The sequence below is a fragment of the Lissotriton vulgaris genome, chromosome 10, assembly GCF_964263255.1.
Source record: "Lissotriton vulgaris chromosome 10, aLisVul1.2, whole genome shotgun sequence".
In the NCBI taxonomy this organism is placed as follows: Eukaryota; Metazoa; Chordata; class Amphibia; order Caudata; family Salamandridae; genus Lissotriton; species Lissotriton vulgaris.
The window spans coordinates 892293487-892310246 of record NC_141698.1 but is presented as its reverse complement, the minus strand read 5'-3'; the positions used below and the strand labels follow the sequence as shown (position 1 = coordinate 892310246).

The window sequence follows — 16760 nt, the reverse complement described above, 5'->3', positions numbered from 1 at the left end:
AAATACCTGGAGGAGATCAAAGCGCTTGTATATTTTCTCCAGAAAACTCCCCTAAATACTAATGAATCCCAAGGCCTATTCTCAAAATACCCCTGGATAGAGTGTTTTTCAGTCTCCGAGCAGGACGTACACTGTAAGGGAGTTGCCATTGTAATAAGGCGGGCGAGGGATGTGTTATCAAATCCTCCAAAACTGATAGATCTGGGAGCTGGATAGTTGCAACCCTCGGATGTGGAGGAACAGGGCTAGTTTGGGCTGTCTTTTACGGGCCCAATATTGATGATTCCTTCAATCTATCTAATTTAGAATGGAACCTAATTGAAGCAACGGGGGGACTTTAATAGACCCTACACAAGATGGGTCTAATCGGAGGAATTATGATCATTGTCCCCAGGTGCACCAGACTTTAAAGAACATGCTTCATGATCTGCCACTCTTAGATGTGGGGAAACATAGAATGGGAATGAGTTAAGGTTTCACGTTCCACAGCAAAAAGTATTGCCACTTCTCCAGGTTAGATTATATTTTTGCTGACAAGACTATTATAGAGGCAATAATGACAATGAGTATCCTCCCTGGTCATATTTCAGACCATTCCGCAATCAGCATGACCCTAGCAGGATACGGCAGAGCATCTAGGCCGAGATGGACATTAAAGAGGGTTAACCTCACTGATTCGGAGACTGGTGAGGCATTAAGGCGGGCAAGTGTGGCTTACTTCAATGACAACAGGTCCACCATCTTAACCCGTTCTGTGCTCGCGACGGGAACTACCTCGCTAGTGCTGCGCACATCCGTTGGCCGACGCAGCCCCGCCCACTGATTAAAACTCCTGCAGTTTAGGAGTTAAATGTCGTGTGGGATGACTTTAAGGCTTACATTAGATGGGTGCTGCAAAATCTAGCATTTGTTAAAGCAAAAGCCGAGAGATCGAGCTTAAAGGAAATTGAAGGTAGAGTGGGATCACTGGAGGCTGGCCTCCTCCAGGCCGGCTCGGGGGACTAAATGTTTGGTATAAGATCCGGAGAATGTGGAATTTAGGATATTATTCAGATTTGGCCTCAATCTGGGATTCCCCAGATACCCCATTATGCCTCAAGGATAGCTTATGTCTTCCGCTAAGTGACAGCGGAGGGATTGCATCCATGGGAAGTTTTAAAGGCAAAAACTAGAAATAACCTCTCTTAGTTTAAATCTACCCAACTCTTCTTGGTTTGTGGCATCAAAACATGAGATAAGGGATGACTGGGAGCTAGAGTTTTTTCTCCAGGACACAAGACCAAAGAGTAAGGCGGTTGCAAGGTGGTATGAGAAGTTTCTGGAGGCTGAAGAGAAGATGCTACCACCCCCCTACCTTGCTTGGAGTGGAGTCTTTCAGGAGATAGATTTTAAACCGGTTTGGGATATTTCCCTGTGGCTCCTTCACTGCCTAGTCAAACCAGCCAACTTGAAGAGGAATCAGTTCTTCACTATTAATCGACTCTACTGGACACCTTTCAAAATTGCAAGTTTGCCCCCCAGGCTCCTGCTCAATGTAATAGGTGTGGGTATGTGGAAGCCAATCGCATACATATTTTGTCCCAATGCTCCAAGTTAAAAGAATACTGGGAGGGAATAGAATTACTCTTGAAAGATATCTTTGTTGTGGAGGTTAGTTTGAATCCTTTGCTCATTCTTTTCAGAGTCAATAAGACAACAAACAACCTTCTGAGGTGACCACAGAAAGGGCTGCTTTTCTATTTGATAATATTTACTGGAAGAGAAATCTGTATGAAATGGAGAAAGCCCATACCCTCAAAATTAGAAGATTGGATTAAGGCGGCTGTTAGGGTATGGCAGTTAGATTTGGGCTTATAAAAGTCCCGTCCAGCAGTCATATAATCTGACTTTTCAAATTGGTGCAGTTCTTTGGGAACCAGTGTCACATTCCAATGATTACACCATGGCACTGATTGAGGTGAAGGCCCTGTATGGTGTCAGGAGCTTGGGCGAATGCAGTGATCGCAGGCATGATGATCGATTTAGCGGTCTTGAGAGTTGGAAGCCTCTGGTGGTATATGAGGAATAAAAAAATAAATGTAAAATACTTTGAAAAGTCCATTGTATGGCATATTTTTACAACTCCCCTACACCTGAGAAAAAGTTTAGATCAGGTTAAGCGACAGGAATCATATGGGCTACTCTTCTAGTAGCTCAGAAGTACGAAGCTAAGATCTTGTCCAATAATAGGTGCTGGTGGGAATGCAAAGCAAGAAATAGCTAGCATTTGTGAAAGTTGGTATGTACTGCTTGAACTGCAAGCACATCTGTCGTGGTGAGCAAACAATGGCACCCATCTAGATTAATCAATGATCCCTTATCGCAAACAATAATTCATTCCTCTTTTGTTTCTGGTTCATAAAGCATCCTACCTGCTTTTTTATGTTTTCACAATGTAATTAAAGCAACATGCCTGGCCAAGCCGTGACCAACAAGGCGTCCCTCCGACCTCTCACCCCCGCTCCCTTCTTCACCTCCGAACGGTGCACTCTGGTTCCCGGACACCGGGCGGGGAGAGACGGTACTGGCCAACACCTCCACTTCAGAGATAACCACCAAGGAGACGTGAGGCCCCCTCCTCTGATTCTACCCAACCGGCATTATACTGAACGCCTGGGGGGCAGGTGGGAGCCCCCTCCTGCTCTATCCTCGCCACAGCAGTCCCCACGTACCGCCAACGCCGCTTTCTTCTTGTCTGGGCCTGAACTCTCCCCTCTTGGGCCTTGGTGGGCCCCGCCCACCGGCGTGCCGCCTCTGCCCCGATCCCCCGCGCATACACCCTGGGTAGAGGTAGTGCCCGAGGTCTGTCTGCCGGCTCTCTTACGACCCCCCCCCCCCCCCAGACACTTTGAGTTCACTTGTGTGGCCCAGAGTGTGAGGGGGTGTTTGCGCCTGACTTACTGGCCTTCAACTTACCTACAGCTACAAGCGTGGGGTCAGGTGACCCCAAACAACGGTGGCTCACCTTTGAAAAATCAGACACTTTGGAACGATCGTCTCGATCCTTGGCTCGCTCTGGCGCTTTGAATCAGGCACATCTTCCAGCGGGAGAGGGGATGGCGGCCATTATGGTGGAGCTCCACGCTGGATTTCGCGGCCTGGACGACTGGCTCGACACCCTTACTTCTCGGCTGGATCGAATGGGGGAACAGATTGACGGCTATCACACCCGACTTGGAGAGGCGGAGCAACGTTTATCAGATCAAGAGGACCGAGCCCGGGACATGACACGCCGTCGGGAACGCATGGAGCGCCTGCTGAAATCCGTTGCTATAAAGAATGAGGATTTGGATGCCAGGTCCCGTAGGAACAACGTTCGCATAGCGGGCTGGCGGAGTCCACCAACATGGGCCGGCCTGAACCTTTTATCGAGAGACTGTTTAAGGAACTGTTCGGCGCCAAGAACTTCTCAGGCACATTTGTGGTGGAGAGGGCGCACCGGGCTCTGGGTCCGCGTCCTCCGCCTGGCCCCACCACGTCCTATTGTGGCACGATTGCTCAACTACAGGGACAGAGACACAGGACTAAGTCTCACATGGGAAAACTCTCCCGTGAATTATAAGGGGTCGGTCCTATTATTTTACCCAGACCACAGTGTTGGTCCAAGAGGCTAGTCATAAATTCTTGGAAGCGGAACGTCAATTCCACACCCTCTATTTCAAATACGCCATTTGATATCCTGCACGACTCAGGGTGATGGTGGATGGTAAGTCTCGTTTCTTCGACAATGCCCCGGACGTCTTGGCCTTTTGTAAACCGTGCGTGAGTGAGGCCCTTCGAAGTCCTACTCAATCCTCGGGGTGCTCCTCCCCAGACCATTAGCTGGCCCCCAGTGCTGAACTCCTTACTGCGGACTGAGGCCTGTTTATTGCTGGATACTATCACGTTGCTCTTTGCTGTTGAGTTTCTGTTTTTCCTTTATATATATCATCTTTATTCTGATCCATTTTACAGCAAGTCTTTGGTCTGGTTGGTTTTTCCCATTTAAATGTAGTGAACATGCTACTGTTAAAATGATGGGCTCACTGCCTATTTCACTTTTCAATAACCCACTGTAAGGGCCACTTTGCAGCCCATTGTATTATTAATGATTCAAGGATACATTTCAGTGTTGTAGGCATCGGCTGTCTGAGGTGTTGCCCGCGCCCCTTAGGATGACTCCGAATCTTTCTTTTGTGGGATTTGTTGTAGTTTTTGTATTTTTGGGATTTTCAGGGAGGGATCCAATTCTTGGGGCCCTCAGGCTCAGGTGTGGGTGGTGGGTGGGAGTCAGGGAGTTGAGAAATATGTTGTGTGTTTTGTTTTTTATTGATTGTTGTTGTGCATATTATGTTGTTTGTAAATCTGTGTACCAGTTCCTATTTCTGATTGCCTCCACATGGAGAAATGTATGCTGGTTGTGCACACATAAGTAACATGTCCATTGGAATTTTTGTATATTTTCTTTTCTTGGTCTATTTCTGCACGTGTTCCCCATGTTGACTGCCTCTACATGGACAAAAGTGTGCTAGCTTTGCGCATATAAGTTGTGTTCTCATTGGATATAGCGATAGCCCCCGCGGTGAGGGTTAATTTGCTCACGTGGAATATCCGAGGGCTTAAGAACCCGAGAAGTGTAAATTAGTCCAGGTGTATTTAAAACGGCATTAGGTAAAAATAGCCTTTCTACAGGAGACCCACCTCCCCCCCTCAGGGTTCCCCCCCTTTGCTTCTTCCTGGGGTTATAACAGGTTCTTCGCCAGCTATAGTACATATTCCCAGGGGGTTGTACTTTAATTCACAGCTCCCTCCCTTTTACACTATGAAACAAGGCGGGAGATCCGCAAGGCCGTTATTTATTGATCAAAGGAACACTCCTGGGGCAAACGGTCCTCCTCCTAAATATCTATGCCCCAAACACAGACGACCCAGACTTTTTTGACAACCTACACACCCTACTGAGCCACTATGATTACGATATTCTCTTTTTGTTGGGGGACCTTAATTTCTGGCTTAATCACGGCCTTCGCTCTTCCAATCCACATGCGAGCCCCAAGATCCGGTCTGGCGCGGTGTTCAGCGAACTGATCCGCTCCCTGGACCTGCGTGATGTTTGGCATAGGCATCACCTGCTAGCGCCCGGTTATACGTTTTACTCGGCACCCCACTCTATTCACAATTGCATAGATTATGTTTTTGCTACAGCTGCTGAGTGTCGCTGGGTTGAGGGAGTGGGCGTACAGCCCCGGTAGCTATCGGACCATTCCCCTATTATTCTACGTTTGAACATCCCGCCTTCGGCTGGGTGGGAGTGTAGATGGTCTTTCCCATCCTCAGCTCTACTGGACGAGGTCTTCCGTTCGGAAGTCCAGGAGGCTATTACGGAATACATCCATCTTAATACCGGCTCAGTGGCCCATTACTCCACTCTATGGGACGCCTTTAAGGCGTTTATTTGGGGAATTGTCATTTCTAAACAGGCTGGCGTGTTGCGCTCGATCTGCAGTAGCCTAGCTACGATGGAAGCAGAATTGGCGTCACTGGACAAGTCGTCCCCAGACCCGCAAATAAAGACTAGGCGCAACACCCTCCTGTTGGACTTCAACGAACATGCCGACAGGGAGGCATCTCTCCTTGGAAAGGGGCTGGACATATAACGTCCATTAAACGCAATGACAGGATGACTACTACCTCCGATGCCGATATTGTGGCAGAATTGGTGGCCTTCTACTGCTCCCTTTTTTCAACTACGCTTCCTGGAAATTTTACACAGCATGTGCCATATCTACAGGAAGTTGCTATGGTCTGGCTCACCAAAGGTCAGGCCAATTTTCTGGGCAGACACCTTTACAGTTGAGGAGATCTCGCTTGCCATAGACGCACTCACAATTTCAAAAGCACCGGGCCTTGATGGGCTTACAGGAGTGTTTTACAAAGCCTATAAGGATAGTCTTGGGCCTCATCTCCTGGACCTGTACGCTGTGGCACTGGAGTCGGGTGTTCTCTCCCACTCTGTGCGAGAGGCAGCTATCTCCTTGTTACTTAAACCGGGGAAAGACCCCACGCACTGTTCTTCCTGTCGTTGCTTTTTAATTTTGACAATGCATTTCTTGCCAAGATGCACTCTACTCATCTCTCCTTACTATTAGACCAAATATTGTCCCCAGTACAGTCCGGTTTTATACCCCATCGCACCACTGCCCTCAATCTTCGAACTGTATTTTCGGTTATTAACCGCATTGAGCCCCAGCGGCAGTCGCGTTTTTAGCCGCGGAGAAGGCCTTCGACTCCCTCGAGTGGCCTTTCCTGATGGCGACATTACGCAAGCTTGGCCTTCCTTTTTAATTTTAAAGCCCTCGTCGCCCTGCTATACTATTCTCCCACGGCCCGCCTCCTGGTCAATGGCTCCTCATCTCCTCCCATTTTAATTACGCGTGGCACACGCCAAGGTTGCCCTTCGTCCCCGCTATTGTTTATTATTGCAATGGACCCCCTGGTCCGACATCTCCAGGAAAAACAAGTGTTTTGAGGCCTGCAATTCCCAAATGGTCCGCTACTAATGTCTTTGTATGCAGATGACGTTCTGCGCTTCGTCCGCCACCCCAAAAATAACCTGCAACAACTCATAGACGAAATTTAATGGTTTGGCTCCATGTCAGATCTTAAGATGAACTGGGGGAAATCAGTGTTGTTTCCCTTCACGAACGCAGCTGTGGCGGACGAGACGGAATACCCGTTATCGGTAGATCGGGAGACCACCTTGGAGTGCATCTTCACAGAGACAAGGGTCAGGTTATACAGTTGAACTATGGCCCTGCTGTAGACCAACTTACCTCACAGGTGGAAAGATGAATACATCTGCCTCTCTCCATGGCTGGTCGCATTGCACTTTTTAAAATTGAAGATGCTATCTAGTTTTCTTAACTTTTTTCGCCCCATTCCCATCCTTCTCACCAATGGTTTTTTTTGCTCGACTACGAGGCCTCCTTGTCAGGTTTATATGGGCTGGTCGTGGACCCTGGGTCGCCTAGAACACTCTCACACTTCCATATGCACGGGGAGGGTTTGCAGTTCCGGACCCTCAACTCTACTTCTTGGTAGCACAGGCCCAATTTGTGCACCATTGGTTCCATCCAGATGATCGTACACCATACACGAAAGCGGACAAGGAATTGGCTGCCCTGACTCCTCTTGCATCGCTGCTCCCAGGGGGAATTCCCCTTGACTCGCAGGATATTCAGCCCTTGGCTACTACGTGTTGGGCTTGGCGCAAGCTCAACCTGTTATTCGGGTCTAGCCCTCTTTACTCACCTGCCCTCCCACTGGCCCACAAATCGTTTGTACCCCTTACCACAGAAAAGAGGGTCCTAGTCACTCTTTCCAAATTGGACTTAGATACATTCGGCCCCCTATTCTAGGCATATAAATTGTCTGATTTGACGCAGCTCCCCGGGTTGACTGGTGTGGACTCCTTTAATGTGGATGGACTTGAGGGGACACTACGGGCCAAATTTTCCTCCCTCCGGGCCCCTCACCCCCCCCCCTTGCTTCTCATTGCTGACGACACTGGGTCACATCTGGTCACAAAACTGTATAAAGCGTGTTTGCCGCTTAGGGTGGGGAGGGATCGGGGTACCCGACAGCGGTGGAAGGATGACTTGGGATAACCACTGACCAATAAAGAATGGACCTATTGCCTCGAGCAAACTCACAAAGTATCCCCCAACCACAGACATGAATTGCTTCATTTCAAATTCGTCCATTAGATTTACATAACCACTCAACAATTGGCCAAGTTTGACCCTTCCAAACCCACTAACTGCCCCAAATGTAATGCATTAGACGCCAATTTCGTGCATATGGCTTGGGCCTGTCCCCACATTTTGGCATATTGGCAGGGATCTTTGCAACACTTCCCCGAAACTGGGTCTACTGGTGCTGGTTAACGGCATCAAACTTTGCTATAGGTGCTTTGCGGCGATAGCGTTACTCCTGCCTAAACGCAAGATCGTTTTCCTATGGGGGGGGCAAGATCTCGTCCTACCAGAGCTGCTTGGCTTCGGAGCGTGGTTTACTGCAGCGTACAATCTGAGTTATACGCTACACTTCAACCTCCAGGCCCAGGGACATCTGGTGCGTTTATCGCACACACTTGCAGCGAACACTCCCCACTTCACAGGCTGCTTCTACCCAAACTGCTCCCCCGGTTGTAGATTGACTTACTGGATGATGGGCGCTGCTCTTCGCCATGTTTTTTGTACTGACGCCACGCATCCCAGCACACTTAGCAACGTTTTATTCTATTTTGTATTAGCCATGTGTTTTAATCCTCCATGTAATGGAACTCGCTTTTGCTTTATACGTCTCAATTAAGCTTTGATAGATTTCTTTCATTTAATGTATATTTAGTGGATGTTATGACTGTATCATGATTATTATATGTGTATTGGCTTCTTGGGTTTCCACGAATACATTGTATCTCTTTGTTTTTCAAGTGGAGGGGCTTTGTGCTGTCTGTTTTGTGTATTGTGGTCTATTGTTTTCAATAAAGATCTTTAAAAAAAAAAAGAGCTACATGCCCATCTCTGCCGTTTTCAGTGCATTTAATATTAACTGGCTGAGATGCTCTGTAAGGGTTTAAAGTATACTTTAAAAAATTGCCTGTTGTTTTCTAATGTGCATTTAAACTGCATAGGGGATGGATCCCTGTCATTTAGGTACATTCATGTCCAGATTAGAAGTTGAATTGGCTTGTGACTGATTATTTAATATTAGTGCAGGGTCTTGGACCAGTGCCCAGCTTAAAGCTCTGAGATCAACCGAAAGCTAAAAGGATTCCGGTATTTTTGGTTGAAAATGCAGCCACAAACTGGGGTTAGAGTTTTATTTGCTGCCCGGTATCGAGCTGTAGTTTTCTTTGTGTCAGAATAGCCTGGGCCATACTCCTGTGAAGGCACCAATTACTATGAACGCAAGAATCTGTTCTTTTTGTACACTTGTGTTTATTGCATTTTAATAAAAATCGAATTTTCTTTTTAGGAGCTGCACGCGTTATCGCTTGAAAGGCTTCTTTTAGATCAGATCCGAATAGTGTATCCAAGTGGAATATTTCCGGTTTGGATTGAGCAACATACTTGCATTTTTATTAAAATTGGTAAGTGGTGTGATGTATATACTGTCCAATTACTAAGAATGTTTAGATGCTACTAGAATCCTTGCATTTCAAGTGGAATCAAGCTAATATGTCCTTGTTCTTGCAGGGGAGCTTCAGCCAGCGGCCCCCTATGGAAGGCTCGAGGCTCTAACAGAACTCTTGGTGACTCCAAAAACGCGCCTACCAGAAGGGGACTTGCGGCAGTCCTCCCATCAATCTGACGCTTTGCGTGAACGGCTTAGTAAAAATAATACAGATTCAGAACAAGCGCACATGGCACAATCTTCAAACGAGCCTTATACCAATTTGGGCGAAGAAGGACAGAATATTTCCAACCAAAGAGATGGAACGGATGTAAATACTCCCCCAAGCATCTGGGGTTTGATAGGTAGCATATTCTCTGGACGCTCGGAGAGGACACTACAAAATCCATTGGTCAAAAATGAGGTGACTCCATTTGAAATGACCTCCCTGAGCCTTATTCATCTTGATGCAGTGTTCAGAGTGTTCAAGTGCCGATCTCACATTCGACAGAGCATATCTTCTTTACCAACTGAGTATGATCTGTTCAACTCTGTTCACGTGTTTCCGTGGCACATAGAGCCAGCACATTTACAGCCACCTGTCACTGTGACTTTTGGGAAGGTGACCAAGCTGCTTTCTCCACGGCAACAGCAGGAAAAGTCAAAGCAGGACTTAGCTGAGAAGAAAAAGCAAAATGATGCGCTCCAGGGCAATAACCATTCTGACCAAAATGGCAAGCGGAAGGCTAGCCACACCTCCACAGTAAAGATAGTGTGGCACGGATTTGAAGACCTGAAGGATGAAATAAATTACAGCGCTAGAAATGGAGCTATGCATGTTGGACATGCTTGGGTTAGTGGCCATGAAGTAAAATATATTCCAGTTTTATGTATATCAAAGCACTTTACTTTTGACATAACAGATGACACTATGGTAACAAAATATTTCTAAGATTGCATGCAGTTCACATCAGTAATAACACAAATGAAACATGTAGAAAAAGGCAGAGCTTACCTGGGATGAGAGGTTGTTCAGCAGTGAAGTGAAGGTGCTTTTTCCTCTTTCTCTGTAGTGGAATTGGTATATGATAGGGCACAGATAACTCCCAACATAATGCGGTACCAGAAAAAGGATGGTTACATTTGCTATAAATATGCTTTGAAAGCACATACTAAAGGCGTAACAAGGATATTTATCCCACTTGTGACTCTGAGGCCCTTTGCATAGGCAATGTACTTGACCTGTGAATCTCTTAGAAGTTGTTGCTCATTTTCTTCTAATAATGGTGTCTTAAATGCATTGGGCAGGTCAATGCCTTTAACTCTTTTCCTCACAGTGACTACCCAAATCAGGCAGGCTAAAGGTTGGTGTTGGCTGGCGACAACCAGTCAAACTCTTGTGATGTTTACTTTATAGTGTCTCCACTCTGTCTGCTTGGTGCGTTGTGGGTGGACAGAAACACCACCTAAATGGTCAACAGAATATCTTATAAATATTATAAGAATAGGGAACCACTCGTGGTACAGTTTCACACTAACTAACCTTTACATCTCATCAAAGGTATTCTTCCACAGACCGAGAAACTGCATATGGTGAGATTTGAATAAAGCCAATTATGAGCACAACCTGAATTTCCAAGAGTAGAGAGAAATGATTAATGCAGTTGTCCATTGTGTCAAAAGCTGCAGAAAGGTCTAACGGAATTAGGACAGAAGAAAGCGTATTATGACGAGAATAAATGATTACCGCCTCTAGATGGCTGTACTGATGACTAGCTTGGTTTCAGAAAAAAGCTTTAAAAAATTGCCTTCTTCCAAAATGATTATTCTATTTCTGCCTTACACAGCATATATGGTACATAGATTGCCATAGCGCTGTGATATCCCCTCCGGCATGAGTGTCCCTCTTTAAAAAAAAAAAAAAAAATGAATGAAGGAAGTTACTGAAGTAGAAGCGACATACCAGCCAGCTCCTCCAGGGTGGATGGCTCAAGTAATAATAGATCTCCAAAAACATCTGGAACTTTTCATTGCAAGCCAGATTAAACCATTAATCAGTAGGTTAGACAAAATTACAAATGAACTGAACAAGCAGGGAAGGACAAAGGGCTCCACTATAAATAACAACTCACTCGCCAACCCTGCTCCATCAAACACCACCCCAGATCGGCAGTCCCCCACTAATAACAACTGTGTTAGCAATGAACAATGCACGATTGAACAAATTCATGCCCCTCCAATTCTTCCATTGCAGGCGGAGCTGGGTAATAAGCAGAAAGTAGGGGACAAGGGTTCAGATGAGGGCCAAAACCAAACAACTATGTTGCAAACACAAAATAGGAACCCCTCAACCCTTAGATTGGCAGAGACACATCATACACGTCGAGAGACAAATGGAAGAGCTACCAACTCCTTACCAAACATAAACATACCCCCTGAAGCGTGCCCCTACGTAGTTGTTCTAGTGGGGGTACCAGAACTTAAACCAGAGCAGAAAGAGTCGCATACAGAACTAAAAAATAAGATAATTAATTGGTTAAATGTGAACAGGCCTTTGTCTGGCAAGGAAAGCGGGGAGATTCTCCATGTCAGAAGAGTAAACTGGATAGGTAGTAGGAGTAAAGACACGGCGGGCAATTGTATTATAGTGAACTTCAGGAATACTAGCCTAGTGGAATATATATTGGAAAATGGTAATATGAACCAGACTAGCACCATACGACCATTGCCACTAGGATATTTTTACCCAATACAATGTGTCACACATGATCCTAGGTACACTTTTGGCAGAATTGGAAGGGCCCCAGACGTGGCCAGGGCAAGGAACCACACTCTGGAAGGTCTGGTTTCCAATGAATGGGGTTTGGCAGAATGGACAAACAGATTCAGCCCCTTATTGTCCCTCGATGAAAATGACTGACTAAATAGGTCAGGAGATCCCCAAAATCACACGGCCGAGGAGGAGGGTGTTGAACCTATCTCTCAGGGAGTATTAGGGGAATATCAGCAGTGGGGGATCGAAAAACTCCAACTAATGCAAGGTCAGGGGAAACAATGGGGTATGTCACTAATGAGGGATGGTTCCACCTTAAATAACCTGGGAGCACAGCTCGTACAACGATCTGTGGGAGGGCTAAAAATAATGTCCTGGAACGTAGCAGGCTTAGTGGGGAAATTTGACAACCGAGACTGGCGGAATCAATTAAGTGGGTTCCAAATAATAAGTGTCCAGGAGACCTGGGCGGTTGATAGTACCCCCTTCCAAATACCGGGTTACAAATGTTTCTTTGTACCAGCACGAAAAGCTAGAGCTGGAATGGCAATGGGAGGGCTAGCACTATATATAGACTTAAACTTAGAAGGAGTCTGGACACTCCCATCCTGGACATCGCATACTCTCCAGGCGGCAAGATTTTCAGGGAATGGTTTGAGGTTGTTGATATTTAACATCTATAACACAGGGCCGGTAAAAGTAACTAATGCTGTACTCCAGGAATTAGATTATAGACTCAGTCAGGAGCTAGAATATAGGAAAGGGGCGGCAGAACCAATTGTAATAGTGATGGGTGATTTAAATTGTCATCTATGCCCAAAATTGCTCCCAGTAATCACTGATTTGTCTTCATAACCCTTTAGTCCTGGAACTCATGTATAGAGGTTGTCCCAAGAGGAGTAAACGGGTAGATACCGTCCTGAGGGCAACTGATCAGGGGAGACAGCTTAGGTGGTCGAAAATCGATGCTCAGGCTCTCTATAAATCATTAATAGTAAAGGGGAAAAGACAGATCGAAGAATGCCTAGATCCACTGATAGAGGGGTGCTCCCTGGTCATGGCGTTTGGGTCTATAACCAACTTGGTTGATGAGTTAATGAAAGCAAAAGGCCCCAGGAAAAACATAACTCGGCCAAGATGGTTTGATACTTACTGCTCTCGGGCAGTATAAGATTTAAAATCTAGTCTTAAAGTCAGTTCTAGGGATAAATTAAAAGTGGCCTTTTTTAGACAGACCTACAAAACTGTGTTAAAACAGAGAAAGGTTGCCCCTCAAGCTGAAGTATGGGCCGACTTGAGGGAGGCTGGGGAGAAAAGGGACTTGACGGAATTCTGGAGGATAATTAATAGGCCATGCTTCCAGGACAGCAGTGCCTCGGTGATTGGAACCAACATACTCCCTGAGTAATGGTTGACACACTTTCAGGGACTTTACAATCATACCCATGATACGGACCCAGAAGGGGGTTGGGATGGCACATGGAGTTCGGAAGTAGAATTTTCCCTCGCAGAAATAACTAAGGCAATTCAAGGTCTCACCCGTAATAAAGCCCCAGGTCCTGACGGGACCCCGCCAGATTTTTATTTGAGCAATGTGGCCCTATGGACCTTAATCTTGGCGAGGGTCCTAAATGCAGCTGTTAAAACTGGGCTGCCCCGCTCTTGGTCTACAGCCACAATTGTCCCTATATTTAAGAAGGGAAGTAGGGACAATCCTCAATGCTACAGACCGATATCGTTGATCGACGTCTCTGCCAAAATCCTGGGCTGGGTAGTATTGGACCGACTTTTGGATTGGACAGAAGAGCACCAGACTATAGCAGACACCCAGTATGGCTTTAGATCAGGGAAATCAACTAGCGACCAGTGTCTTAACCTTTACTTGCTCGTCGCCAAATACACAAAAGCCAGTAGCGAAACTATTTATCTGGGGTTTATGGACCTGGCCGCGGCATTTGACAATGTAAACAGGAGCTAGCTATGGGCTATGATGAGCAACCTGGGAATTGACCCTGGACTGATTAACACTCTTAGAGAACTACACTGGAACACCACTGCCAGGGTCCGCTATAGCATGGAGGGGGGAGTACCGAACCCTTTCCGTGCACTAGCGGAGTGAGGCAAGGTTTTATCCTTGCTCCCTTCTTGTTCTCACTTTATATTAATAACCTTGAGGGAACTCTGATTGCCCTGAACACAGACTGTCCAAAAGCCGCAACGCGTCATATTCCGGTACTTCTGTACGCGGATGACACAGTCCTGCTTGCCCGTACCCCGTGGAGCTTACAATGTTTGATCGACGGATTTGTAAAATTCATGGACAGCTTAGATCTGTCTGTGAACTTAAGCAAGTCCTTTGTGATGTTGCCAGGTAAAAAGCCTTGCAGGAACTTTGCATACAAAATAGGGACCCACACTTTAGAAACGGTGAAGACTTTCTCCTATTTGTGACTTTTATTTGATGGGGCACTAAAATTCAAAACCCTGATAGAGGAATGCTGTTCAAAATTGGTTTCCTCGAATGCTGCTATACTAAATTTTGCCCGAAGGCTGGGCCGCTGGTCCCCAGAACAGGTGATGAATTTATACGGCTCCATAAGTACCGCAAAAGCCCTGTATGGAGCAGATGTTTTGGGCTTAGGGGATGCAAAACAATTGTAGCTGGAGGAAGACAAATATCTCCGCAGGATCTTAAAAATCCTGCAGAGTACCCCAGCGGCAATTGCGCACAGCCAACTGGGAAACCCTTACATTGTAGATCAGGTAAAGCTGAGCCCCGTTATAGCATGGCTTAGAATTTGGGAAAATCCTGAGGCAGAATTAAGTAGAGCAATTGTAGCAGACTGCTTACAAAGGGACATGGGGTTGCAAATCCCGTGGCTAAAATATGTCAAGGTTACGCTAGAGAATATAGACCGGAAGGATCTTTTTACCAACCCGAACATAATTTCTACCTCTTGTAAATTACAGATTAAAAAATTGTTGTTAGAAAAGTTTGCATTTCGCAGAACAGGTTCTGAATTGTCGAAGAGATCAGTAACTGCTCATTGTCTTGTGAGTAATAGTGAGGGTATGGAACCCTATCTATTTCTGATGTACAACTCGCAGGACACGTTTTTAATGTGTCGTTTTAGGCTCAATATGTTACCAAATATATTGTCTTATCCATCTGGTTTTACTTTAACAATTGAGCAGAAGGGTGCCTGCGGCTGCTATAATAGGTCTCCGAAGGACACCCTTCATTTTGTACTTTTGTGTCCTTTTTAGGTCTCGCCTACGACGAACGCGCTTGAAGCGCGTTCTCGCCAGTGAGAACTATAGTCGTCGTCTCAGCAGTCTGAGACCGACGAAGGGAGACAAGACCTGGCCGCACGCAGCGTTTCCCCATAGGCGTCCAGCGAGACGTTGGACGAGCTGTTAAAGTAGGGGGCGTTGCAGGCAGGGTGCGTGGCTATCAGGGGGCGCTGCCGCGATGTTCCTGGCTGTGCAGGGACTCCTGGGAAACAGAGTCCCTGCCGCGCACCACCCCTGAGGCTACTGCTGTGCTCCCTCTCTCCACAAAGTCCACAGACACAGTTTGTTACTTCCGCCCTCTGTCCTCAGCGCAAGCAGCAACGCCGTCTCCAGAAACCCACACAGAAGGGCAAGTGCAAGGGTCCAGGATCGATATCCCTGCTCCGTAGTGTAGCGGCAAGGTGAGCCTCCCCAAGAGGCATTCATAAAACTTTTTATTCCTAGCAAGATACTTTAGACAGTAGCCCATGACATCCAGTGTGGTGCAGAAGAATAGCCAGGAAACCCTTTTAAATGCCTTCTTTGCTTCCAGTAGGATCATCCCAAACGCTTCTCCTATTACCTCTTCCACATGAAATTCTGCAGTCACCAGGTTAGTATGGATGGTAGGATTTCTGCATGGTATGCAACCATGTTGCATAGGGCTCAACCAGCCAGCTTAGCCTAAGAACAAGTGGATTATCTGAGATTATTCAATTACAGAGCTATCATAAAACGTATAAAAAAAACACTGGTTGCACAAGCAAGGATACGGTTGATGTAATTCTGCAAAGGCCACGTCATAGTCTCCTTGGAAAAAGCTAACCCAAATAAAACCCCGACGTTTAAACTGCAAATTGGGCCAGAGAGGCGCCAACTGAAGAGGTACAGAGGGGAGCAACATTTTAGTAGGCAGCATCACCGACAGCAGGGGGTGGAAATAAGGGAGGGGGATGGTACTGAATCGCTGTCAGAATAAGGGGAGTCCTCCCCCCCGCCCCCACCCCCCAGAAGAGGAGGGGACAACTAAAACTGTTTTGAAAGAGGAGCCATAAGGGAAAGGTACAGAAAGTGGAGCTGCACGGACACTGTAGGGTGAAAGACAGGACCTTGGGAGAATGGGAGGAGCCACAGCAGAAATCTGTACCCCAGTGAATCATTTTAGGGGTGCACCGATAACGGGAGGGTAGGAAGATTGAGGCGCTGCAGCTAACTCCGACAGGGCACTTGGAGAGGTGTGTGGTTCATGGAGTCAGCCAAGGGCGCAGAGGTTGGTAGGAGAGCACAAGTTTCTTCACCAATTAGGATAGGGCAAACATCCCAGGTGAGGGAGAAAGCTGCGAATCCGCCAGGTCGAGTTAGATGCCCCACCGTGATGAGTAACCATTCATTGCGTAATATATTAAAGGGTTAATGACCTGGCAAAGAACATCCTCTACCAAAGTGTTCTCACTTAGGTGGAAAATCTTCTATAGGTGCGACACACCTAAAGACAGAAGAAAGGTACTGTGCACTAAAC

The 16760-nt window shown here is 46.5% G+C and overlaps 1 protein-coding gene across 3 annotated transcripts in view; it reads left to right on the top strand.

Annotated features, from left to right (window-relative positions):
• The window catches only part of PEX1 (peroxisomal biogenesis factor 1), a 793672-nt gene that overhangs the window by 147693 nt on the left and 629219 nt on the right, over positions 1 to 16760 (top strand). For all 3 annotated transcript variants that reach the window (XM_086941864.1, XM_086941865.1, XM_086941863.1), the window contains exons 4-5: positions 9058 to 9172; positions 9279 to 10048. In XM_086941864.1, the coding sequence (XP_086797990.1) occupies positions 9058 to 9172; positions 9279 to 10048 (885 nt within the window). The remainder of the gene's footprint in view (positions 1 to 9057; positions 9173 to 9278; positions 10049 to 16760) is intronic.